General features: G+C 39.8%; 1 protein-coding gene across 1 annotated transcript in view; it reads right to left on the bottom strand.

The window, feature by feature from the left end:
* LOC109428008 (chitin synthase chs-2-like) overlaps nucleotides 1-26,933 on the bottom strand; it is an 80,733-nt gene that overhangs the window by 15,080 nt on the left and 38,720 nt on the right. Inside the window, exons 2-4 of the mRNA XM_062860328.1 lie at nucleotides 25,699-25,934; nucleotides 15,639-16,133; nucleotides 15,100-15,290 (exon numbers count right to left, since the gene is read on the bottom strand). Coding sequence (XP_062716312.1) covers nucleotides 15,100-15,290; nucleotides 15,639-16,133; nucleotides 25,699-25,934 — 922 coding nt within the window. The remainder of the gene's footprint in view (nucleotides 1-15,099; nucleotides 15,291-15,638; nucleotides 16,134-25,698; nucleotides 25,935-26,933) is intronic.

The following is a 26,933-nucleotide window of genomic DNA, read 5'->3' as shown; positions in this document are numbered from 1 at the left end:
TTTTTTTCTCAGGTACCTTTCTTATGTCTTCTTCAGGAATTTATCTAGAACTTCTCGACAAATTTAATCTTGAATCAAGTCCACGAGTTTCTTCAGGAATTCTTTATGAAATTTTTTCAAGGGATGCTATAAAGGCTAGTACAAGCATTCCTTCACGTTTTTCTTAAAACATTTCTGAAGCAATTTCTTCAGGAATAATATCAATTTTTTTGTTTTGTTTTTATTAAAGTGTATTTTAACATATTACTAGAATTTTCTCCAGTAGTTTTTCTTTGGATTTTTTTCCAGATTTTTTCAAGAATCTGCTCGTGAAATTCTTCTAGGAATTTCTCTATGGATTTCTACAGGAATTTCTCCAAAAGTTTATTCAAAAGAGGCAATTCCCGAAGAAAATTTCTTATGGACATTCGAAGTTTCTTTCAGGAATTCCTGCTGTGGTTTTCTCTCAAAATTCCTATTTCTAGAAGCTTTTTCAGAAACTATAGTTGAAATTTCTCCTGAGGTTCCTTGAGGTATTACTTAAATATACAGGAACAGAGAGCACGGTGGATTGACCAAGTAGAAAGTGATCTGACGTGCATAGGATCTGACCGAGGCTGCAGAGCGGCAACCACGAATCGAGTAAGGCATTGTCCATTTAGAATCCGGACGGAGAAAATCGCTTATATCTCAGAGATGGAATAACAAACAGGAACAATTATTGAGGGATAATTCGTTAAGGTAATTTATTGTCATTTCATGGAAAAATATCATAAAAATAATTCAATTTTATTTTTCATACATTTTCTCTCTTTTTCCGTGTTAAAAATCTGCACGATGGTATTAAATTTTAGCATCAATCCCCCGTATTTGTATCACAATGGGGTCATCTCTGTAGTGTCCTGAGACCCTTTACCAGTCTGATTATAATTCCAAAGAAACTTTGCCAAACATTCCTCTTCTTGCGAAATTAATGGTAATCCAGTAAATTCAGAGGAGGCAAAATTTGAATGTTTTTTTCGTTAATTAAAACTGTTATGATCCTTTATGATACTACTGAACCTCCGGCTGTAGTGACAGCGCACCAAAATAGCTCAAACCCAAGCTCAAACCTGTACAGATCCCTCGTGTGCATTTTAGAAAACGCAGCACGTGATTTTTGAGGCTGTTATCCTTGCTAACATTTGGTGTCATCATCGTTATGTGGGAAAACGATACCCAGAGCTCAAATTTCTTGCCAAATCTTGGAATTTCAAGCAGAATTATCCATGAACGCAAACTTTACATAATCTTCCGGGGACACTTCCTCATGCCATGGCTGACAACTTCTGAGCACATCAACAGAATGGTTTTGGAGATATTAACGTTTTTCGCGACTGTCGTACCTGACCACGCTAAATTTTAAACGTGTTTTTTTTTCTCTTGACTTCAATCTGAAATAACATTTCACTCGTTGCAAGAAAACCGATGAAATTTTTAGCAATAAAAGAGGACTAGATTATGATCAGACTGCTGTAAAAGTGATGTTTATGATCATTAACAGCGTCACAATAAATTATACCTTGCGTCCGGATTCTAACAGGACAATGCCTTATTGTGACGTACTGTGCTTCCTAATGAAAGAGACGAACCAGCCAAGGGCTGAAAGTCTCTTTAATAAAGACAAATCAATCAATCAATTCCTTCCTAATTGTAATGTTGTGCAAATAAATGTATTCAGGGATTCTCTAGCCACTTTTTTTTAAATGCTTCTAGAAGAATATCTCCAGAAATTTATCTGGAAGCTTTTTCGGGGGTTTCTACTGAAGCTCCTTCAGGTATTCCTGCAGAGATTGCTTAGGATTTATCCTTTCTTCAGGAAATTTTTCAATAACTTTTCTGATGATGTTTCAGAAGTTTTTGCAAAAATACTCTCAGAAATTCCTCCATTTTCAAGGAGTTCATCTAACGACTTCATCCAGGATTTTTTTTCCCGCAGAACTTCCTTCACGAATGCATGTGTACTAACCTCATCATAAATTGTCTAACATATTCTTCTCAAAGTTTCTCTGGACTCTGGACCAGGGGCGTACAATTTCGTTTCAATGATACACTTTCATGCAACATTTGAATGAGTCACTTCAAGTGTTTCATACATTTTTCTAACGACTCGGTCGTTAAAAAAAACTTTTCCACTCATCGTAGCACTCGGTAGTCTCCCACCCGGTCGCATTGCTTGTGCTTCACCCGTCAGAGCATTAGTGTCTCACTGGTGCGCGCTAGTCTCTCAATGGTTACGAACGCCGGTTAATTGGATTTAAGTGGTCGAATTTGTTATCCTCTTTCATAAATCATAATTATCATTCTATTGGCGTGCACCACTATTTGAAAATGTGGTTTAAATAGTGTTTTAAGCATGTTGAAGTATTTCAATGACTCATAAATGAAGCGAAAATCCAAGTGTATCATCCCATGTTTCATACACACTTGTTTCTGTAGCAGCAACGAACGAGTGTGTTGCTGGGTGAGAGATGAAGCATCACAGCAGTCCGTTCGCATGGGAAACGATTTGCTACAGTCGTCGTACGTCATGTTTTCCTTTCGAAATTGCACGACCCTGCTCTGGACAGAGTTATCCTAGGATTCCGTCAGAAAAATCTCCAGAAAATTTACTACAGGATTTCTTAAAGGATTCCATCAGTACCTTTGTCTGCAATTTCTACAAGGATTTTTTTACACATTTTTAATAGTTTCCTTCAGAAATTGCTCAAAGATTTTCTCCTTTAGAAAATTGACCAACTTTTCCTTGCAATTGATTCCAACGTTCCTTCACAAGTTTTTCAAGATTTTTTTTTCAAGAAATTTAGGAGGTATCTATAGAAGTTTGTTTAGATATTCTGATAGGAATTTATCCAGGAGTTATTCCAAAGATTTTTTCAGAAATTGCCTCAGGATTTTTTTCCCAGAAATCCCTCCATCATTTTTTAAGGTGATTCCTTCTGACAACCTTAAAGGGGTTTTTTAGAGATCCCATCAAAGATTCTTTCAAGAAAACTTCCAGTAATGTTTTGGGCGATGTCAAGAAGAACTTTTGTTACGGAACCAGAGGAGCAATTTCTAAAAAAAAAGTCCTTGTAGGAATTTCTTAATGAATGCTTCGGGAAACTTTGGAAAAAAATCCGAATAAGTTTCTGTATGATTTTTGAAGAAATTTAGAAAATCTGAAGGTCTGTGGAGATATTTTTATAGAATCCTTGATGGAATTTCAAAGGCAATTTAAGAAGAGATTTCTTAAAGAATTCGAATAACGAATTTCTGAAGCAATCTCCTGTACTCCCAAATAAAACTCTAGTGGATTTTTTAAGGAATTCAGAAGGATTTTTTTTATGCTTGTGCTGGATAAATACCTGGTGATCTCCCCGGAAACACGCTAAAGTAGAATTTCTGGAAAATAAATATTCCAGGAGGAATATGTTTGTAATAATCTTGTAGGAACAAGTATCGAGGAATCTGTGAATGGGTTTCTGGAGGACTTTCTATACTATAGAAATCTATAGGAATTTCTGGAGAAACGCATAGATAAATGTTTGTAAATATCGCTAAAATTCTTACGGTAATTCTAAAAAAAAATCCTGTTAAAAAATTTTCTGAATAAATTCCTTGAAGATTCCATACAGGAATTCTTCAGAGGAAATGCCAGAAGAAAGTTATCTTCAGATATAATGCCAGAGAAACTTTAGAGGAAATACGTGGAGGAATATCTGGAGGATACTCTGAAGAATTCTCTGGAATAATTTCTGCCTAAAACACTGAAATTAACGTAAGAATCTCTAGAGTAACGCCTGAAGGATTTTCTCTATATGGGTTACTCTAGAGATTCTTGCGTTAATTTCAGTGTTTTAGGCAGAAATTACTCCAAAGAATCCTCTAGAATATCCTCCAGATAGGGAAGTGGAACCATCTCGGCAGGGGTCCTATTTTGGGCACTTTTCTGCTATAACTCAGCCAATTCTGAACCAATTGACACAATTTTTGGGACGCAATGAGATATGTATAGTATCTAGCCGTGTACAAAATTTCAAGTCAATTGGTTTGGAATTGACTGAGTTATAGCGAAGAGTGCCCAAAATACCGGCTGCTGCCCAAGTGGTTCGCTACCCTATTCCTCCATATAGAAATATCTGGTCAAATGCCTGCAGGAATTATTATTTCAATCCCTAAAGACAGTCCTAAACAAATCTTTGGTAAACTTCTTGAAGAAACATCTGTCTGAACTTCTAAAGGAACCTCTGTAAAATTTTCTGAATAACCACTGGATTCATTTATTTTAGATACATTAAGTAAATTTTTAAAGGAACTCCTCTAGACAACTCTAAAATAATACATAGAGAAATATCCGAATGATTTTCTAAACGAATCACTTCAAAGGTTTTTGAGGGGTTGAGTTTCATAAAAATAATTCTTGGAGAACTTGCTGTAGAAATTCTTTAGGAAAGGATTGAAGGAAGCTGTTGAGATATTTTCTAAAGAATTCCTGGAAGGTTTTCTGAAGTTTTTTTTGAGGACTTTTTGAAAGCAACCAAGACCTGGAGTGGATTTTCTATCCTGAAGGAATTCTGAACTTTTGATGTTCTGAAGGAATTGCTGAATGCACCCGTGGATGATTTCCCAAAAGATTTCTCGTACGAAACTTTGAAAAAATCAATATAGGAATTTTTGAAAACACCTGTGGAACTTTTCTAGAGCAGTAGGGTATTTTAGCCAATAGTGGACCCCCTTATATTTTTCCTAATTTTCCTGCTTAAATCTGTTTTTACCGGTGAACTTCCACCGGGAGACGATGGGTCATGTTCCTAGCCAGTAGTTACAAGTGGTGGAGCTACGCTGGAAAGCAATAATTTGGTTTTTTGAACAAATTTGTAAATGTAAACAAATCTGGGGGACCACTATTGGTTAAATCCAAGGGGGTCCACTATTGTCTCCGTTTTAACATGGTAAGAGAATACGATTTATCCTATAATGGACCCCAACAATCCTATAGTGGACCCCGGGGGGACCACTATAGGATAATTTGAGCCAGATTTGAAATGATTATTTTATGGGAAATATAGGGTGGTTTGGTAAGGTTTTTGTGTGCAATGTGCAGGAAAGACATAGAACTTGCTGTGCAAACGTTGACAGGGGCAATTTAAATTGGAATATAATACTGTTTAACGATCAGAACAATTTTCAGCTACTAAGGGGTCCACTATTGGTTAAAATACCCTACTTGAATAATTTTCTAGAGGATCCTCTTGACTCTTGTAGCATGGTCACTTTTTTGTAAATATTATTTTAGGATTTATTCAATATATAATAGAAAATGTATATAAAATGTACATAAATGGTATAATAAATTAAATATTTTTCATGTTCTTCAATGTTAATTTATTATTCGTGTTAATTTATTTTTCATTTAAATCTATTGTTTTCATTGTCAAGTATACTAAATTCCAAAGTTCACTATAAATGTTTGCGATATTCAATGTCACCATTCGAAATGACATGCACCGTTAAACCCGCATACAACTTGCATGCAAGTCGCCTTCACAAGTCTAATACATGTAAATAAAATTCCTGCCGTTCTATCCACTACACCACGAAACCCGAACAATCTCGAGGTTCAATGTTCAAGCCCGAACTCTCTCGATAAAATTGGATCGGGTATTTAAAAATAGATGGAGCGATACAGATCATTCAGATGGGTATGAAAGTGAAAGAGATAGCAATTTATTCGGTTCTCATTCGTGGTTGATGAGAATTGTCGTTTGAAAAGATCGTAAAATTACTTCGGTAATTTTACGTATTTCCGGCCACGAAGTCTTGGGATCCGACCGTATCTGAGGACCTACAGAACTTCTACTCGTCCATTTTGACCTGGACCGTGGAAGAGGCGGGAGTGCGTGTTCTAAGTTCTTGTGTCGCGGTGTGTTTAATTAAGTATGTAATATAGTAAAATGTGAGAAGTCTTTTAGATTGAATTAATGTTACTTTTCGTTCCTTTCCGTTAGCCAGTTAGCTAGTTCAATAACCTTTGTCAAAGGTTACGTGCGGTCAAGATAGTTCGTGTGTGCGTGTATGTGAATAAGAAAGGTAATTGTGAAATTTGTTGTGTGGAGTAAACTCTTTGTTAAACGTGTCGAACAGCCGTTCGACGGCTTTTTATTCAGGATTTCGATCTAACGATCCACGGCCGAAAGCTCGGCACACCGCACCTTTTTCGCCAAACGCGCTGTCGACCGCCACGCCGTCGCTTCTTCTTTGCCGGCGGCATTCATCAGCAGCTAAAAGGGTACCGTGAGTAGAACAAAAGCCAATTTTATTAACCATGCGCATGCGTTAAACTCCACACACACTAACCGAGCTCGGAAGAAAACGTTGTCGATCAATATCGATAGAATCAGATTAGAATAGGAACCAATTAAAACCGCACACACGTAGGGAAAGCTAGGAAGTAGAAGAAGATGAATTAGCATGGAAAGGAACATGAATAAAACCTAGGTTATCAAATTTTCAATAAATGTTTCGTTAGTTTTGGTAGTTACCTTCAAACATGTTGTATTTTTGTGGAATGTTAGTGCTTTCCCTGTAACAGTTTTTGGTCTTCGAGATTTCTCACGTTCGCGTCGTTCTACCTGTTTTTTGTTAATTCTTGTACGCCAGGGTAGACTGCCTGGGAAATCAGTCTCTCCACTCACGTGTCCGAAGCTAACAGGAAAATTTGAATTGGTGAGTTCTTCCAATGATGATACTCGTGAGTGGTGTCTTTGTGAGTTGGTAGAACGATGGTTAGCATCAACCATATTTTGAGAATCGCTTAAGGCGACCTCTATAAGTGAGATATCTCGATTAGCCATACTTTTGAGTTTTCTGTATCGTCCCTAAATCGCTATTTGGTCTCTTATAAAACAAACCCGCCCTGAGGTTGGGTTTCTTGCCGGGCAAACATAACTCGACAGACGGTCCTCTTCGGAGGTGGCGCTTAAGCCGTCTGTTTTTGGAGCCAGGGAACGAAGCAGAAGACGGGAAAACTCTTAGCCGCAATTTGCGTGCTACACTCTTCAGGAAATTATTAAAGAAATTTTCGAGGAATTTCCAAAGCAATCCATGAAAGTTTAGATGTTTTTCTAAGAGAGAGATTTGCAGCCCGAGGCTTGCAATGGAAGATGTTCTTAAAGAACTTTCAAAAGGAGTATGTGGAAGACTTCCTGAAAGAAATGTATGGAACAAATTTGGAAGGAATCCATTGAAGGTTTTATAAAAACCCAAATTAATCCACCTAGTGGTGATAGTGCCTTTCTCGTCGAACATGTTCTCACAATCTTTCCGGCAACGTAAGTCAAAGTGTTTCTAAATCCGAATATTTTTATAGAAAAGCAAGCATTTTATCAGACATCTTTGAATTGACTTAAAACTTATTGATTGCACATAGTCCGACATTATGTTCAACGTATAAGCAGGGGTGAAAAATATCAGACTTCTCAGTTGACTGCTTGAGCACTTTGTTGAGCACCTTCACTAACACTGGAGGCTGATCAATATCAAGACGATACTAACAAGCTAAGATCACAATTTTTTTTCTGCACATTTGAGCTGTATCTTATTGACCCTTGAAAACAAGAGCGATAGGTAGTGAGTATAGTGCGACGTCTGTTTGTATGTGGGTTTAATTTGTAAGATTTTGTTCTCTTACACATATTTGTCGCTTGCATTGGTTTTATTTACTTTCGTAGTTCCGGCGAAGCACCAAACGCTGGTTGTGCAACCCTACCGGTAGTCTGTAATGTGGTGTGAGCCTATTTTCTAGTTAACCGTTCCTCGGGTTATTCAAAAAGCCGTGATGTAATATGTTGCATGGTACATTTGGTTACTTTCGATGCGGTACCGGAACAGGTTCCGGAGCACACTGGGTCTCCCAAATATAGTCTGAGACTATTTCATTGCTAACGTTCATTAGGTTACCCAAAAAAAACACGATTTGATGTATCTCATGCATGGGTGGGATCACTTTTACATTTGACCACTTCCAGTGGGACACCCAGAACTGGTTTCGGGACACTACCGGTTGTCTAAAATATGGTCTGAGGCTACAGGGGATACTCAAAATAACTGGGACAGGTAAAATTTTCACTTCTCAAAAAATGTTCAACTCGCTGTAACTTTTCGAAAAGGGCATCAAATATTCTCAAATTTTTACTGTAAGCTCGCCAACTAGGTGTGTATCAGTGGTTTAATTTTGGGAAAGATCGGGCCATTCTACACGAAGTTATAAAGATTCTAGAAAAAGGTATAATTATCTGATAGCCAACTTTGAGCTTATAATAAGTTGTTATATCTCCGGATTCAATGAACCGAATGCAATGAAATTTTGATCATTTATGACTAATATAATGAACTTTGAAAAACAGTTAACTTAAATTGAAATTATTAATAAGAAAAAAAGTTATAGCGGTTTCATTTATCCCATGTTTTTTTTAGTAAATTTATCTATTTTTCATATGCATCCCATTATTTGTTCAATTTAATGCCGGCTATTTGGTTGCTTTTCTTTGAAACGTTAATATATTGAAGTCAATTAGAGGGAATTTAAATGAACTATAATTACTATCTCAAATTTTGAAACGATGATGAAGTTTTGGATAAATTGGTATTATATTAGAAAAATAACCTAATCGTTATAATTTTCTTTCGTGCAAAGAATTTTAAGTTTAGTCAAATGTTTTCAAAAGCTCATTATATAAGTCATAAATGGTCAAAATTTCATTGCATTCGGTTCATTGAATCCGGAGATATAACAGCTCAAAGTTGGCTATCAGATAATTATACCTTTTTCTAGAATCTTTATAACTTCGTGTAGAATGGCCCGATCTTTTCCAAAATTGAACCACTGATACACACCTAGTTGATGAGCTTACAGTAAAAATTTGAGAATATTTGATGCCCTTTTCGAAAAGTTACAGCGAGTTGAACATTTTTTGAAAAGTGAAAATTTTACCTGTCCCAGTTATTTTGAGTATCCCCTGTATGTTCTTACGCATCGATCATCATGTATTCAAAAAAGCTGCTATTTGATGTACTGTCAAACACTTATTTGTGCATTTCGCCAGTTCCGGCGAGACACTCGAAAGTGGTTCCGGTACACTACCGGTAGTCTTAAAGTGGCCTGAGACTTTTCTTGCTGACCGTTCTGCGCGTCATCTAAAAAGCCGATATTTAATGCGCGGTGTGCATGCGTTTGGTTCCATTCTACATTTGACCACTTCCGGCGGAGCACCTGGAACCGGTTTCGGCACAGTATTGGTTTTCCAAAGTGTGGTCCATGATTGTTTCTCTTGTTAACCGTTCATCAGGTTACCAAAACAGCTATTTATGGGGCTGGTTCTCTTTTACATTTGGCCACTTCCAATGGGGCACCCTTAATCGGTGAGGAATACTACCGGTTGTTCCAAATATGGCCGGAAACTTTTTTTTTGCCAAATCAAGATACCTAAAAATCCACGATTTGATTTGTCGCATGGGTTTGGTTCACTTTTTTGTTTGGCCATTTCCGGAGGGACACCCGGAACCGGTTCCGGATCACTACCGGTTCAGATACATATGGTCTGAGAATATTTTCCTGCTGACTGTTCATCAGGATATCAAAAAAGCCACTATTTGATATGTCGCATGTATGGGTTTTGTTAACTTTGAAACTTGGCCACCTCTGGCGGGACATCTGGAACCGGTTTCGGAACACTACTGGTTCCGATATGTTCTGAGAATGCTTTCCTGCATATTGTTCATGAGGTTATCGAAAAAGCCGCGGTTTGATATGTCACATGCATGGTTTTAGTTCAATTTTATATTTGGCCACTTCCGGCGGGACACCCGGAACCGGTTCCGGAACACAACCGGTTCAAATATGGTCTGAGAATATTTTCCTGCTTACCTTTCATCAGGATGTCAAAAAAGCCACTATTTGATATGTCGTATGCATGGGTTTGGTTCACTTTTATACTTGGCCACCTCCAGCGGGACATCTGGAACCGGTTCCGGAATACTACCGGTTCCGATATGGTCTGAGAATGTATTTTTCTTACTGTTTATCAGGGTATCGAAAAAGCTGCGGTTTGATATGCCGCATGCATGGGTTTAGTGCACTTTTATATTTGGCCACTTCCGGTGGGACACCCGGAACCGGCTCCGGGACACCACCGGTTCAGATATGGTCTGAGACCATTTTTCTGCTTACTGTTCATCAAGTTATCGAAAATGCCGTAGTTTGATGTGTCGCATGGATGGGTTTGTAGCGTTTTCATATCTGGCCCCTTCCTGGGGTACCGGTCCGGAACACATAAATGGCCATAACTCCGGAACGGCTGGACCGATCCGTACCATTTTCAATAGGAAACAATGGGACCACATTCCGCGTCGAATGAACCATCGGTCATTAAAATCGGTTGAGGTTTAGTTCAAAAAAGTGATGTGACCTTTTTTGTACACAGCCATACATACACACATACACACACACATACCGACATTTGCTCAATTCGTCGAACTGAGTTGATTGGTATATGTGATTCGACCCTCCGAGCTTTCTATCAAAAAGTCGTTTTTGGAGTGACCATATAGCCTTTCCAGTACACTTAGTGTACGAGAAAGGCAAAAAGTGTATAAACTAATTTTGAGGTAATCTCTAGAAAACTCTGGAGTAAATTATAGAGGAAACTGTGAATATCCTAAAGGAATTCCTGGAATTATCAGAGAAACCTCCGTATGCATTCATGGCAGAATTTCCAAACGAAAGATTTGCTGAAGTAAGAGTGGGAGTAGTTTCCGAAGATATCAATGAATGATTTTCTAAATGAAGCCTTCGATAAGTTTCTGGAGGAATCACTCGAAGAATTTTTGAAAAAAAAACTCAACGATTTCTAAAGAAATTCATGAAGGAATACAATAACTACTATATATAGTAAGTAGGGCAGTTTTTCTTGAATATGTTGGTGAGCAAGCATATGCATAACCATCACATAGGAGTTTTTTTTGTTAAATTTGAGAGAGCGAAATAAAAATATAAAATATCACAGTATTTTTTGTACATCTGAGGGCACAAAAACTTGGAAATAATCATTGCAGATTCACATGCAACTCTGCCTTTTGGGAATAGATGTATAAACATGCTTTATTTTCACACATATCTTTTTTTTTTATAATTGTTTCACACATACCCTGTCATAATTGTTTTCTACGCATAAAATTTAGCTCGAAAAAAATATTAAAACATGTATCCGTGACTTGCTGTATTCCGGTTAGGACAGGCTCGTTAGAATCCCAAGATGGCCGCCACAATGGCCGACTCTTGCACCTACATACGATTTTGAGAACACAAATCTTTTGTAACTTATAATAAGTTCCCTAGATTTCTGTAAGGTTTCGTCCTGGGATTGTTTCATTTCTCCTTTTCCTATCGTTTCCTCCAGAGGTTCGTCCTGAGATTCATTCAGGAGTTCTTTCAAGGATTTTTCCAGTGATTTACTCAAAGATTTCTTTCGTATTTCATTCTGAGATGACTTCTGTTGATTTTCTCCGTTACTCTCTCGTTGATTTTTCCAAGCGGTTTTTTCTGGCATTTTTTTCAGTGACTCTTGCAGAGATTGATTCCGGCATATCTTCATTAATTTCCCACCTCTTTTAGAGGTTGCTTCTGCGATTTCTTTAAACTTTTTCCAGAGTTTCCGTTGAAGATTCATCAATGGATTCCATTAGGGATTTGTTCTGAGATTCCTCCAGGGATTTCTTCATTGATTTCTCCCGAGCTTCTTTTACAGATTTCTTTAGTCCTTTTTTTTTGAATTTTTCGCTGGTTTTTGCCATTATTGCCGGGATTCATTTATTGATCATTGATACTCGCCCCTGGGATTACTTGAACGATTTTTCCGGGATTCCTACAGAGATATTTTACGGCAATTATTCAGGGATTCTTCGCCGGACTCCTTCATCGTTTCCTAATGGGTTTTCTTCTGGCATTCCTTCCGTAATTCTTTCACGGATTATTCCTAAGACTGCATCAGAGCTCATCATCAGGAATTCACGCAGGATTCTTCCTGGGCTTACTCCCGAGATTAGGTATTTCTTTTTTCAGGGATTTCTACAGGAAGCCCTTACAGGATTACTTCATTTTTCTCAGTGATTTCTTCTGAGATTCTTTTAGAAATTCTTAACAGTATTATTCTCGTGGTTTTTAGGAGATATCTTTCGTAAATCTTCGTGAGATTCCTTAATTGATTTTCTCTGGATTTCGACTGGAATTCTTTCAGGTTTCTTTTTCTAATAAATCTTATGATTTTCACGGGGATTCTTCCTGGTTCCTTTCAGGGAATTCATCTAAAATTTCTCTCCTGATCTAATCATTAATATTTCCCAGGTTTCTTTTAGGATTTCATCAAAGATCTCCTGCAGGATTCCTCCTAGATTCTTTTCATTATTCCATCAGGGATCCTTTCAAGAATTCTTACAAGACTCCTTTAGAGATTACTCAGATACTGCTTCTGGGTTTCCCTCAGTGATTTCTTTCGGAGTTCCTTCTGAAATTTCTTCGGGAATTCCTTCCTGGATTTCTCGCGTGATTTCTGCATTTTTTTCTGAGATTCCTCCAGGAGTTCCTTTAATGAGTATTTCAAGAATATGTCCTGGAAATTCTTCAGGGGTGCCTCCAGGATTCTTACAGAGATCTCCCAGAATTATTTCAGGAATTCCTCTTGTTCCTTTTTGGACCACCCTAATGAGAGAAGCGAATTCTTAAAGCAGGCAAGTAACTTTTGCAACAGCTTCAAACTATTTATTATTCGAATATACAACAATGGGAATAAACGCATTTGCATTTTAATATACATTCTCTTTAGCAATTTTATTATTTACTTACATTTTATAGTTTCTTTTGCAATGATACTTCTTTCTTACAGGTATGGCGTCTCACGGTCGGGCGCTTTTATCGAAACCTAATCTGCTGCCTAATAGAACACTCTTAGATTTACATATTTATTTGATCCAAGGTGCCCTTAGCTCGAGTAGAGTTTAGCAACGCAATTGCATTTTATTAGCATTCAAACTACTTTTACAAATGCTATTCACATTCACTTTTGGAAATTAGTTCTGCTTGCTGTTTTGATTTACGTTTTCATTTTACCTGCTCATTTTCTCGCCGCACACGCACCCCCCCCCCCCAACGCAAGGTTCATCCATCTACCGGTGTTGTCTTGCCCTGTGTGGACCGTTTTGCACCCTGCTTGTGCCGTTGAAGGGTAGTACGGAGCTATGCTAACATATCCAAAAGTTTCAAAATCACTGCTGTTCATGTTAAGAATGTCTTCCGGGGATTATTCAGTTGGATTTCTCCTGGGTTGATATAGTGTAGAGCAGGTTTCTTTCATGGATTCCTTTCGAAATACCTACAGAAATTCTTCCCAGGAGTCTTTTTGTCATTGAGTAGCGGGATTTTTTCATTAATTCAGCTCAAGATTTCTATAGGGAAGCCTTTTTAGATTCTTTTAGAGGTTCTTCAAGGATTCTTCCCCCGGGATTTATTCAGTCATTTTTCTCAGGATTCTTTAAAAGCTTCTTTCCGACATTATTTCAGCTATTACTCCCAATGTTTATTTGTGGATTTCTTCAGACATTTCTTCTTCCTTTTAGGAAATTCTTCTGAGATTCCTTTAATGGTTTCTAATGGAATCCTTTCAGCATTTTTTCATGGGGTCCTTTCGGAATCACTTCTTAAGTTTCTCTTGATATTCATTCCAATAATCCTTTAGGAATTAAATTAAGATTCTTTCAAAGATTCATTTTAAGATTTTTTAGGGAATTCAGGGAACTCCTTCAAGGTATCGTCCCGAGATTTAGTAGTTTATTTAATCGATTAGGGTTCATTCAAATATAACGTAACGCAAAATTTGCTTATTTTAGACCCCCTTCCTCCCCCACGTAACAACTTTTGTATGGAAATTTTTGAATTTTTGTATGAAGCGTAACGCAGTGCTGGACCCCCTTGAATTTCTTGAATTTCTTGAACAAACCTTCATTATGTTTTTTTGAAACCTGTTAAACTCAAAGTTTACCTCAAATCCTTCCTTACAAAACTGCATTACATGATCAAGTTTCGGGAAATTTGTCCGAAAAAAAACTCCATGACGAAGAGAACAAACCTGCCGATAATTCCTAATGGCACCCTAAATGCAACCCATCGCTATGATTTAAATATTGTTGAGAAAAAAATCGTTCCATTAGTCTTAAATTCAGGAAATTCCATCCAAGTAAGCACCGAACAACTTGTTAGCAATATCGGGTTGACACCAATGAAATTTGGGCCCATATAGCCGAGGCGGTAAACGCACGGGTATTCAGCATGACCATGCTGAGGGTGACGGGTTCGATTCCCGGTCGGTCCAGGATCTTTTCGTAAAGGAAATTTCCTTGACTTCCTTGGGCATAGAGTATCTTCGTGCCTGCCACACGATATACACATGCAAAATGGTCAATGGCAGAGGAAGCTCTCAGTTAATAACTGTGGAAGTGCTCATAGAACACTAAGCTGAGAAGCAGGCTTTGTTCCAGTGAGGACGTTACGCCAAGAAGAGAGAGAGAGAGACCAATGAAATTTCCACCGAAGAATAAATGCCATGAATTCGACATCGCACGTATGCCATCCTGCCGGTCGTCGTAGAATTGATGACGCGTTTTCCCATTACATTCATCTACTGGCAGCGATGGCCATATGATGTTCCAGCAGCAGCATACCAAACCTCATATGAATTCCTGTGGCCAAGCTGCACGCAAAAAATAAAAGATCGTTGATGGAAAATTGCCACACCCATAGGACCAGCGCAGCGCAGTGGCATGCTCATCTGCGTGTGAAAAAATCATCATGCTCGGTGGTGCTGGTGGTGGCGAGAAAAAAATATCCCAACGAAAGAGATAATCCGATGGGCGCTGATGTAATCACGTACGCTTCGAACAGTGGCAAAAAAGGGGGCTGGTGGGAAGGCCTATGTGGGTGCGACCCATCAGCAACGTTTGCAAGACATTTCATTTGAATGAAAATCACTCTAGCCTAGCCATTTCTCTTACCTCACGGACCACGATTGTGTGGTTGCCCCAGCCGTTGCTGAACATGGCGAAAAAATCCGGAACGGCCTGACCGGACAGATACACGCCCGCTGCCAGGAAGAGCAACACTTTGAACGGTGATACGAACAGATAGGTACTGTAACGAGATTCCGTCAGCTTTTCCCGAATGGTGGCCAGGGTGGCGAATGGTCCTACGGAACAGGGAAATGACTGGTGATTAGGGTATTGGTTCGTGGATGCTGTCGCTTGAGTTTAGTTGAAATGCACGAATTTTCAATTCTCTAGAGCAGAGGTTTTCAGATCATGCACCGCGAAGACTTGACAAGTGCACAGTGACACTTAATAGTATTTTCATTGAAATGTTTATAATCTACGGACCAATGCAGAAATAAAAACCAATCAAGTCAAAAAGTCTCAAGTGCATTTCGAGGCAAAAAAGCTGAAAGCTTCTGTACTAGAGTAGACGTCGATAGCTGGGATTTCACTGCTCATGATATATTATTTCCCAGTAACTATTAGTTCAAACATCATCAACTTACGAAAATAGCTCTTCAGTGAGAGGTAATTCTCCCACCAGTGACAAGACACCAGGAAAACAGCCACCGGAATGAACCACAGTTCAAAGGAACCGCTTAGCATAGGCCACACCACGAATCCAGTCACCTGTGCACTAATGGCCAGCACATCAACCGTATACTTGAAGGGCAGCTTCGACTCCGAGGATGACCTCGAAAGTAGTCCCAAAATTGCCGGCACCAAACAGACGCAGTTCGTTAGCATCACCGCCTTAACAGCATCCAAATTGGGAAAGATTAGGAACGCCAACATGGCCAAGCCTGCCACGTGGAAGCCCTCCATGAGAGTAACGACCGTCAACTGGCCGAACGTAGGTCGGGGAATGTTCTTGAAGAAGCAGATGCGGGCCGCCCGAATCAGTGTACCCACTTCCGGAATGGTGAACGAGATGATGATGGCCCACATCCAGCCGATCCGTTGCTCCGTCGGAATGATGGCCTCGAACTGTTTGTCGGGTTCTGTGGATTGAAGGGTTGAGACAGTATTAATATGGTAGCTTGCTAATTCAAACAATAAAACACACATTACGATGAATTTTAAATTGCTTATTAACCCTAAAAGGGATACCTTCATGGCCTCAGTTTCGTCACCTCGCTGAGTGTGTTCCATCGAAGACGAGCTCTGAAAGGCGCCTGGGGTCCAATGGACCCCAGGTAACCCTTTTAGGGTTAATGAAGGCTCTACCCTCTACATGGGTAATCCACGGTAATAGAAAAATATCCAATTGAAACCACTTTAAACCACGATAGTCGACCGTGTCAGTCCCGAAGAGGACGAGCTTAACCCCAAGCTGCTGGTCTAGCCAACTGCAACTTCCGGGGTGGGCTCACAAGAACTCTTTTGATTCCCGGATCGCACGGCGTCTTCTGGTTGTGGATAGCTTACAAAAATAGAAAATGTATAACTTAGGTTTATTCATGCGCTTACCATACTATTCAGTGGTTCCCAGGGGATTCGGGTGATTCAGAAACACCAACCCCCTAGGGCACCCCTCAAACCCCCGGAACGCAACCTTAAAAGCTCTCTAAAATCCCTTGGAACCCCCTGAAGCGTCCTCGAATCTCTTGAAACGCCCCTGAAACCACTAAAAATACCTTTAAAATTCCCTGAGATCCTTGCAACGCCTCTGAAAACTCCCCCAACGCCTTTGAACCCCATCGAACGCCCCTGAAACCCCTACGAATTCCATGGAATTCCGATAAACCCATTGAAACTCCATGAAACGTCTCTGCAACGCCCCTCGAGCTTCCTGAAACTCATGAGAAATTTTAGAACGTCCCTGATTCACTAAGCGTTTCAATAAAATCTCCTGAAACGCCTCTGGGTCCCCTTTATAACCATGGAATGTCCCTGAAGATTATTAAGGTGAAGATATGACTAATCCACACCTCGAATTTTCAGGAGCACAAATCTGAAGAACCGAATGTCGCTTTGCGCTAAAAATTTGATCGATTAACCAGTTGGTCAATTCGTTGGTGACCAACCGATCAACTTTTCAGCCCAAACCGTATTTTCGTTCTTCGGATTTGTGCTTTTGAAAATTACGGTTGTGGCTTCGTCATATCTTCACCCCTTAAAATCCAGGAACACTTCTGAAACCTGCTGAAACCCCCTGAAACACACCTGACTTCTTTTGACACCCCCCCACAGTGTACCAATTAGAGCAAAAAAAAAAACGGACGCAATTTAATTCCGTCCGCTAAGCAAACGACAGGTACCCATTCCCAAGCAAAAAACTCCAGGGAATCGAATGGTACTAACCCCTTTCCTGAAAAACATCGCGAAGTGTCACATTTTAATCACTTTCCTCTAAATTTGTCAAGAATATTTGAATATATCAAACTTAGATACTATAAATAAAAAAAACTGTATATTTCAAAAAACTTTATGTTTGAATATCAGACAACATTGTATCGTAAAATTTTTACTTTTGATCACAATAAGTGTCTCATTTTATCCAATATCCCCTATAAAATGCGATTTTTTTGAGAATTTTAGATGAATTTAAACAAACAATAATGCAAAGTCGTTCAAAAGTCGTGCTATTTAATGTTAAAACCCCAAACGGATCATCTCTTGTTAAATATATTTAGAGATGATGTCCCATTTTGTTCTTTTTCCCGTACAAATTAAAAGTACATAAAAATATTGAATGATACTCCCTGATACGCCTTGAAACTCCCTGAAACCCCAGGAAATTCTAATGAAACTCTCTGGAATACCCCTTAGACTCCCTGGAATTTCCCTCCTTCTAATCTCCCTGAAACCTCCTGGAACGCCCGTAAAGACACTTGGAATACTCCTAAAACCCCTTGAAAAATCTTGACACGCTCCTAAAACTTCCCGTAACACTCCCGGAACGACCGTAGAAACCCAATAAAAACCACAAGAACGCCTCAGAAATCTCCTGGAACGACCTTGAAACCCGTAATCTGTTCCTGAAATTCCTTATAATAACGTCTATAAAACTCTCTCGAATGTCTCTGATATCCAACGGAAAGCCAATGAAAACTATTGAAACTCCGCTGAACGACATTGGAACTCCCTTAAATGACCCTAGAATCTCTTAAAGTATCCCAAAAATGACTCTGTAACTATTTCAAAGATCCTGGAACGCTTCTGAAATCCCCTGAAGCCCCATGGAAGACACCCAGACTGCCCCTGGAACCTCCCGGGAACCTCCTGCTGATAAAACCCCTTGAACTTAATGAAACGCTCCTAAAAATCCCTGAAACCCACAACGATTTTTGGAGCAGCTCTGAAAATTCCCTGCAATGCCCCTGGCCGATGGAACAACCCTGGAACATCCTTGACGATTCCTAACTTCTTAACACCCAGGAATGTTTCAGAAATCCTCTAAAACCCCCTAGAGTACTCCGAGAACCTCTGAAGCTCCATGGAACTCTCCCGAAATTTCTTGGAAAACCCATAAATAACCCGAACGTCCCTGTAATCCCCTAGCACGCCCGTAAATACTTTTGAAATATCTCTAAAAACCGTGGAACGCTCCTTGAACCTCCTGAAATACTCCCGGAACGCCCCTGAAACCCTATGAAACTCGCTAGAACGGCTCTGAAATCCCCTGGAACTTCCTTGAAACCCGTAAATCATTCCTGAAATTCCTTATAACGTCTCTGAAACTGCCTCAAATGTCCCTGCATTAGAATAACTAGCCACAGAAGTTCAATGTCGCGACTGTTCGCGTGACTAAAAGTGTCAAATAAATTTTGTTTACCAAAATGAAAGGTCCTCTACAAGATAGACACTCAAAAATAGTCAAATATTACAATTATAATTATCAAAATTAAAAATTAAAATAAATAATTAAAAGGGAAAAGTCACTACAGCACCATTGGAGTTCTAGTGTATTTCTATTGTTCCTGCTGAACTCCGTTGAACGACTCTGAAACCGCTTGAAAGGGACTACATAAATATAATTTTATGCGTATATGTTTAAGAAGAACGAGTGGTTAAAAGATTTAATGGAGGGATCATGCGGGGTTTCACAGGGCTTTAAAGGGAGTTTCAAGAAGGGGGTTGTGGGGTTCTGAGGCATTACAGGGAGCTTCAGGGACGTTTTCGGGGGGTTTTGAAGGGCCTCAGGGGTGTTACAAGGGTTCCTGGCGTGTTCCGGAATTATTCTAGGATGTTTCTGAGGATTTTCAACGGGTTTCAAAGGTATTACAGGGCATATTCGAGGGTTTAAAAGGGTGGCAGTGGTGCGTTGCTAAAGGTTAGAGACTACACAGAAAAAAATATGTAATTAAAATTCAACGAGAAATCATGCACATAAAGGGAATGCTAGAGTTAGTGCTCTTTTACATGAGATATCATGTAAAATTACATTACCATCGTGTAAATTTCCGCCATTCATCGCGTAAATCACCATGGACTCCAACCAGTTACGTGACTATTAGCGGAAAATTACACGATTGTAACGTAATTTTACATGATATCTCATGTAAATATACACTAACTCTAGCATTCCCTTTATGTGCATGATTTCTCGCTGAATTTTACATGAATATTTTTTTCTGTGTATATATTTCAGGGATTATCGGTGACATTACAGGATATGCCAGAGGATTTTCAGCGAGATGCGAAGGCTTCACAGATGCGTTTTCTGGGATTTCGGAGGGTCTCAGGTGTATTACATAGCGTCCGAGGGGATTTCAGGTGTTTTTTTTTTCTTGGAGACATTTCAGAATGCTTCAGAAGATTTTCGAAGGGGGGATGGGGTGTGTTTTCGGGGGTAATAGTAGTTCCCGTCCGTTGACATACGAAGCCATGTAGAAGCAGAAGCAGATTTATGTGGATTTCTTTTAGATACACTGGGACCTTTTTTTATGCACATGTCTGTGACTGCATAAATTTAAAATGTACATAAATTAAAAAAGGCTAGAAAGGAGGGAAATGTATGCATAAAGTAAGTTTATACTTCAATGAGGGTACCCAGTTCGCGAGAACAGGTCCTGCTCCTGGGCATTTGAGGTGGAGCTAAGGGGGTTTCCAGAAAGTTTCCAGTGAGCCCAAAAAAGGGGGTTCCAAAGGACTTCAGAGGTGTTTTAAGGGGTTGTTACAAGGGATTTGAGGAGCCTTTCAAGGGCGTTATTTCAAGATTTGTTGGCGTTTTATTTAGATTACGGGGAACTTAGGAATTTTTCAATAATATTAAGAGGATTTCAGAGGCGTTTCAAGGGGCTTTAAGGGCAATTCAAGAGATCTCAGGAGCCTTCAAAGGGCGTTGCATGGAGTTTTTAGTAGTAGGCGTTTAAAGCAGAGCGTTCATGATTAACAAAAATTTTAATCATGATTAAAATTCAAATTTTGGTGATTATTGATTATGATTAATGATTAATTCGATTTTTAGGATGATTAATGATTATGATTAATGATTAAAATTGGTTTTAGCTGTGATTATTGATTATGATTAATGATTAAAAATGGCTCATTGATTAAAAATCATGATTAATCATGATTAATCAATCACAAAAAACTGGAAATGATTAAAATATATCTATTGTTTTACATGTTTTTGAAGTTTCAAAAGCAAAATGTAACTCTGTCCGAGAGATTTTTGAAAAAACATTATAAATTATATTATTTAGAACAGCATTTGAACCAATTTAAATTGGATTATATATTTTATATGATGACTCATTTTTCGTGATGAATGATTAATGATTGATTAATATTTTTTCTTATGATTATGATTACTGATTAATGATTAGATTTCCAAAACAGTGTGATTAAGATTAATGATTAATGATTAAATGAGATTTTTTTTGTGATTATGATTAATGATTTTGATTAATCTTAATCATTAATCATTAATCATGATTAAATTTATGATTAATCATTAACGCTCTGGTTTAAGGCTCAAGCATTCGTCATCATTTTTCGGAAATAGAAAAGCAGTTTTTTCGTTGTAATTAAAAATAATGACCACGAAAATGTATTCACTGCATAACATTCCTCATGTGGAATGCAGTGAATCCATTTTCGTTGCAAAACTGTTTGATTTGAACGAAAAAACTGCTTTCAAATGTTTGATGATGACGATGATTTCAATGACGAATGCTTCAACGTTAAAGTTACTACAGAATTATTTAAGAGATTTTCAGGGTGTTTCAGGAGCATTTAAAGGGATTTCCTAGAGGTGTTTGGGGGCGTTTGATAGCATTTCTAGAACGTTTCAAGGGTTTTCTGGTGCGTTTCAGGGGGTTTATGGATCCAATTAAAGGCATCCAAAGGGGTTCCAGAAGGATTTAGAATTGATTATGATGTTTTCAAGGGCGATTCAATGGGATTACGGAAGTTTCAGGGGCGTTTCGAGGCATTTTAGGTCAGGGTCGTATCAGGGGGTTACAAGAACACCTTTAAATCAAAGGGTATTTCAAGGGAGAATGCAAAAGATATTGTGATGGAGTCTCTAAAAATTCTTTTTAAACTTTCTTAAATGCCTATAACGCTTCTGAATTCCGCTGAAAATGCTCTGAAACTTCCTGAAATGCTTCCAAAATGCCCCTTAAACCCCCTTGGACCAAATGTTACGCACCGGAACCTCCGTAGTGGTTTCGTAACGCTGCTGAATCCCGCCGAAAATGCTCTGAGACTTCCTGAAATGCTTCTGAAATCCTTGAATCCCCTCGGACTCTGTGTGACGCACCTGAGATTCTCCGAAACCCCCAAAAACGTCTTCGCAACGTCTTCGCAACGCCTGAAACCAGCTTCAAATGCTCTGAGATTTTCAGAAATGTCTCCGATACCCCTTTAAGATCCACTCGGACCCCATGTAACGTACGTGAGCTCTTCGGAAACCCCCGGAAACTTGCCCGGAAACGTACCTGTAACGCCTACTAAACCCATTGAAAATCCTCTGCAATGCTTCAGAAAACCCCGTCAGACTCTTGAAAACACCCCTGAGATTTCCTGGTACCCCGGTAGAACCCCCTTGGGACCCCCTGTAACCTTCCTTTGTTCTTCTCTATAAACACTCCAAAAAAGGTGCATAAATCTATATATATGAAAATGCAGTGGCATACGTGGGACCGCGCCTAACTTGCGAACGGATGGTCCGATTTGGGTCCTCTAAGTTTTATTCTGTTAGTTTTCACCCAAGGAAGGGGATCAGGGAGAGGAGCAGCCTAGGACCAAAGCAAAGCAAAAGAAGAAAAATCAACCGCATGAAGTGCAGGAGCGTTGGGCAATCAAGCCTAGAAAACGTAGTAGAGTAGGTGCCAAGCGTGACAAAGGTGACGCTCTCGTCATCAAGACCGAACAGTACTCGGACGTCTTGAAGACGTTGCGAAGCGACACCAAGCTTGTAGATCTGGAAGAAGACGTGCTCAGTATTAGGCATACTCGTACGGGTAAAATGATCCTCGAGCTCAAGCGCCACAAGGAGCACAAGGAGGCCGCCTACAAAAGTCTGGTGAAAGTGGTCCTTGGAAAAGGGGTTGAGGTGAGATACTCTGGCTGCAAGATACTCTGGCTGAGCAAGATGTTGACCTGGCTATGGTTGGTACCAATAGTACTTTCAGTCGGAACGGTGCGGAGTCGATTATTGACGTTACTTTTAATAGTCCTGGCCAAAAAAGTAGTTCGAACTGCCGAGTCGACGATAGCTACACTCACAGCGATCACCTGGCGATTCGCTACAATATCGACTACAAAAACAGCAGGCAGTGGGTAGAGGAACAAGTGGTAAGGCCAGGCCCGGATTAAGGATTGTGGGGGCCCGTGGCCCGAGCGGATGTGGAGGCCCCACGTAGAGATAACCAAAAATGTTTTTTCCTTATTTTCGAACAGTCCTGGAGCAATATGAGAAATAAAGCTAATGTTAGCAACCAAAAAAATGTTTTTGTGGGGCCCCTAAAATGTGGGGGCCTGCCCCCCCCCCGGTCCCCCTTAGATCCGGCCCTGGGTAAGGCCAAGGCCAAGCCTTCGAAAGTGGAAGACAACATACTTCGACGAAGGGTTATTTAGGGAGGCGCTCCGCCGTGAGTTAAGCCTATTTGGTTTAGACGCGACGAGCTGTTAGCGGTGCTCTCGCGTGCGTGCGATGCGACCATGCCTACACACTAAGATCAGCTCGGTATTTTCCCCATCTTTTTACTGAGTTCTCAACAGCAGGTTTAACTCGGTATGTACGTTCGGTTGTTTATTTTGCGGATATTCTGTAAATGAGTTACCGAGCTCAGCTAATAAACTGTCAAAAGTTACTGATACACGGTAAATATCGTTACTGGTGAACGGTAAATACGATTACCGAGTGTACCGAAATAAATCTGCTGTTGAAAACTCAGTAAAAAGATGGAAAAAATACTGAACTCTGTAAAAAAAATTACTGAGCTGGAACATCTGAATCTTAGTGTGTAGGCAAGTCCACCCTAGAAATAGGAGACTACCGGCTTATTGATGGACTCAGGCGATTGCAGACCAGCGTCGCGCCTGTCTACGGGCTAGGCGGCGGATGCAGCGAGCATGAACTGAGACAGAACGAAACGAACGGCGGGTGGTGCTCGCCGCTCCAAAAACCATGCTGAAGACCGAAATAAGAGCAAGCAAAAAGGCCTACTTCGAGGGTCTCTGTCAGAGTGCCAATGCGAATCCGGGTAGGGATGGCTAAAGCGAGAAGTGTAATAACTCCTATAGAGTAAACTCCAGAGATGTTGAAGGGGATGATCGAGGGCCTTTTTCCGCGCCATGACCCTAGTCCTTGGCCTCCTTTCGTAGGACAGTCAGAGCTGGGGCTGGTGATGAGGAGAGGGTCACCGATGTGGAACTTGCGGGGATGGCAAAGTCCCCTAACGTAGGTAAGGCCCCAAGCTCGGACAGAGTTCCAAACCTGGCCTTAAATGTAGCTACTGCAGAGGCCCCCGAGATATTCCGGTCTGGAGACTCGTCGGTATATGGACCAATGTCATCCTCAACTTAGAATGGGACACTATCCTGTCGGAAACAAAAACAGCCGAGATAGCGCTTGTGCGTAAGAGAAGGGGGATTCGTTACTGTGCAGTAGTGACAGCCTATTTATTGCACCCACAAATAAATAGAAACGCTCCATAGAAAATCAAAAAGCGCTCCATAAAGAATGAACATATGTTCCATGAAAATGTGCAATGTTACCCATAAATTATTGAAAACGTTCCATACATTATAAAAAATGTACCGGTAAACATAAAATTTTCTCATTAAAAGTGAAGTTTTGCTCCAATAAATAATACTGAAATGCTCCATAATAAAATACAAATGATCCATAGAAAAATGCAAATGCTCCATAAATAATTAAAATTGTACCCATAGAAAATTGAATATTGCTCCATAGAAAAATTGCACCATAGATAATAGAAGAATTCTTCATAAGTATTATCAAACTGCAACATAGAAAACATGAATTGCTCCATGAAAAATTAAAAATCTCGCATAGATAGCATATTCTCATAATTTAATTCGATAGGGCTGGATTGCTTTACATTGCACTACTTTAGTGGTGCAAATGTTTAAAGTTATGGAGAATTTTAATTTTTTTATGGAGCAAATTGTATTTTGTGTGGTGCAGTTTGATAATACTCATGGAGCATTTGTCTTCTTTCTATGGTGCAATTTCAATTTTTTATGGTGCAATTTAATTTTTCTATGGAGAAACATTCAATTTTCTATGGGTACAATTTTAATTATTTATGGAGCATTTGCATTTTTCTATGGAGCATTTGTATTTTATTATGGAGCATTTCAGTATTATTTGTTGGTGCAAAATTTCACTTTTAATGAGAAAATTTTATGTTTTACCGGTACATTGTTTATAAAGTATGGAACGTTTTCAATAATTTATGGGTAACATTGCACATTTTCATTTAACATATGTTCATTCTTTATGGAGCGCTTTTTGATTTTATATGGAGCATTTGCAATTTGTTATGGTTGCAATAACCTTTTGCCGTAGTGACTCTGGATCCAAGGAACGCGTTCAATAGCGCCAGTTGGGCGGCTATTGTCGATGCGCTCCTGCGTTTGGGGATACTTATGTTCCTGTGCAAGATTCTTGAAGTTACTTCCAGAATTGAGTACTAGTTTACAACACAGAGGTGGGTCGAAAGTGCTGGTAATGTGACCTCAGGAGTCCCGCAAGATTCTATCCAGGGTCCGGTGTTATGGTATGTCATGACAATCTTGTCATCAGCTATCGCCCACATCGTCGTGGAGCTACAGAAGAGGTGGCGAATGGACTCGGAGAATAGCTACTGCAGACGCTATACAAGAGGTCGTTCAAGGGTTCGGAGTCGGCTACGTAGGTCGTACTGGTACCCTGCGGTCGGAATCGATCCAATTACGTGTCCGCGGAGAGAACATCCTGGTAGTGGCGTCAATCTACTGGGTTGGATCCGAGCGAATCTTGAGCGTTCCTCATGTGGTCATGTTGCACATAAATCCATTCATAGTTCCAACATCTTTCGCTACACTAAAATGCTCCCAATCAAAACCTCAGTTAACAAACATCAACCATCACCATATACGTACGTCTCACGTCGCAGTATCTATTTTTGACGCCCTCCTTCACGTTGGACGTCATCAGCAGGAAGGACATCTTGGAGAAGCAAGCGGCGGTCAGCGTCACCAGGAACACGAAAATGTACGTAAACACTTTGAGGCATTTGATGAACACGCTCAGATAATCCTGACTGGCAGCCGAACCGGATGTCTGCTGCACCGGCGGATCCTGGAAGGAGTCCCACAGTTTGTTGTCCTGCTGCACTCTGTGGGAAGAGAGAGGGAGAGACAGGGAGAGACAACAGTAGTGGGTTGCATTAATCGAAATATCAAACACAATTTAATTACAGTTTATGGGACGCAATAAATTTGATCGGCTTCGAAGCTTGGCAGATGAGTAAGTCGGTGTTGTTGCGCTGCTGCAGTAGTGCATGGCTGGCAGAGCGAATAATGAACGAGCTTGTCGAAAAGGTCAGCTGATAAATATGGGAATTTATAATCCTGTCCAGCGCATGTACACGCAAAAAAATCCGTTCCGGTATACGTGAACTCGCAGTCACGGCAACGAGAACAAACGGGAACTATGCATAGCAACGATAACAACAATAAGAAATGTACACCGTGAACTAGATATCACGGTTTCTAGAACGCCCATGTTGACAGCTGGAACTAGTTCCAGTTCACGGTGTATATTTGCTTGTTCTCATATTTGCGTTTGTTTGTTCACGTTTATCAGAACGCTTTTCTGAGCGTGTACAAACGTGAGAGAAAACTGAGTTAAATTACTTGACTTGATTATTTCTAGTTGATGAATTTCTTAGTTAACAAGTTAGGTTGGCATGTTCATTATTTATATGTTTTTCAGCAGCCAACTATAAAAAATGGTATAGTCATCTTCCTTAAATGAAAGCTCTTTGCTGTGAATGCCGGGCAACTCACTGGAACAATCCGTTCCCAGCCATCTTAGCAAACTGCAGTAGAATCACTTGGCATAATACGGAACCTCACGGTGATGGCGACTTGCTCCGCCAACAGTCCACTCGTCAATGAGGCAGCATCACACTGACGACGACCCCGTCATGGTGCTGGCTGTCACTGATGCTTGCTAGGGGAAATACACGCATGGGAAATGCTACTCAGCTTTGTTCATACCCCACATTCTCCCTCTTCTCCGAAAAAAAAAGTTTTCTTACTAGCAGGCTTGTTATTTTTACGCTCAAACCCTCAATTTCGTTCTCTTCATCCTTATGGCACCAATGCAACAA

Source organism: Aedes albopictus, chromosome 3, assembly GCF_035046485.1.
Source record: "Aedes albopictus strain Foshan chromosome 3, AalbF5, whole genome shotgun sequence".
In the NCBI taxonomy this organism is placed as follows: domain Eukaryota; kingdom Metazoa; phylum Arthropoda; class Insecta; order Diptera; family Culicidae; genus Aedes; species Aedes albopictus.
The sequence above is the reverse complement of the archived record's forward strand: the minus strand, read 5'-3'. Positions and strand labels throughout refer to the sequence as shown.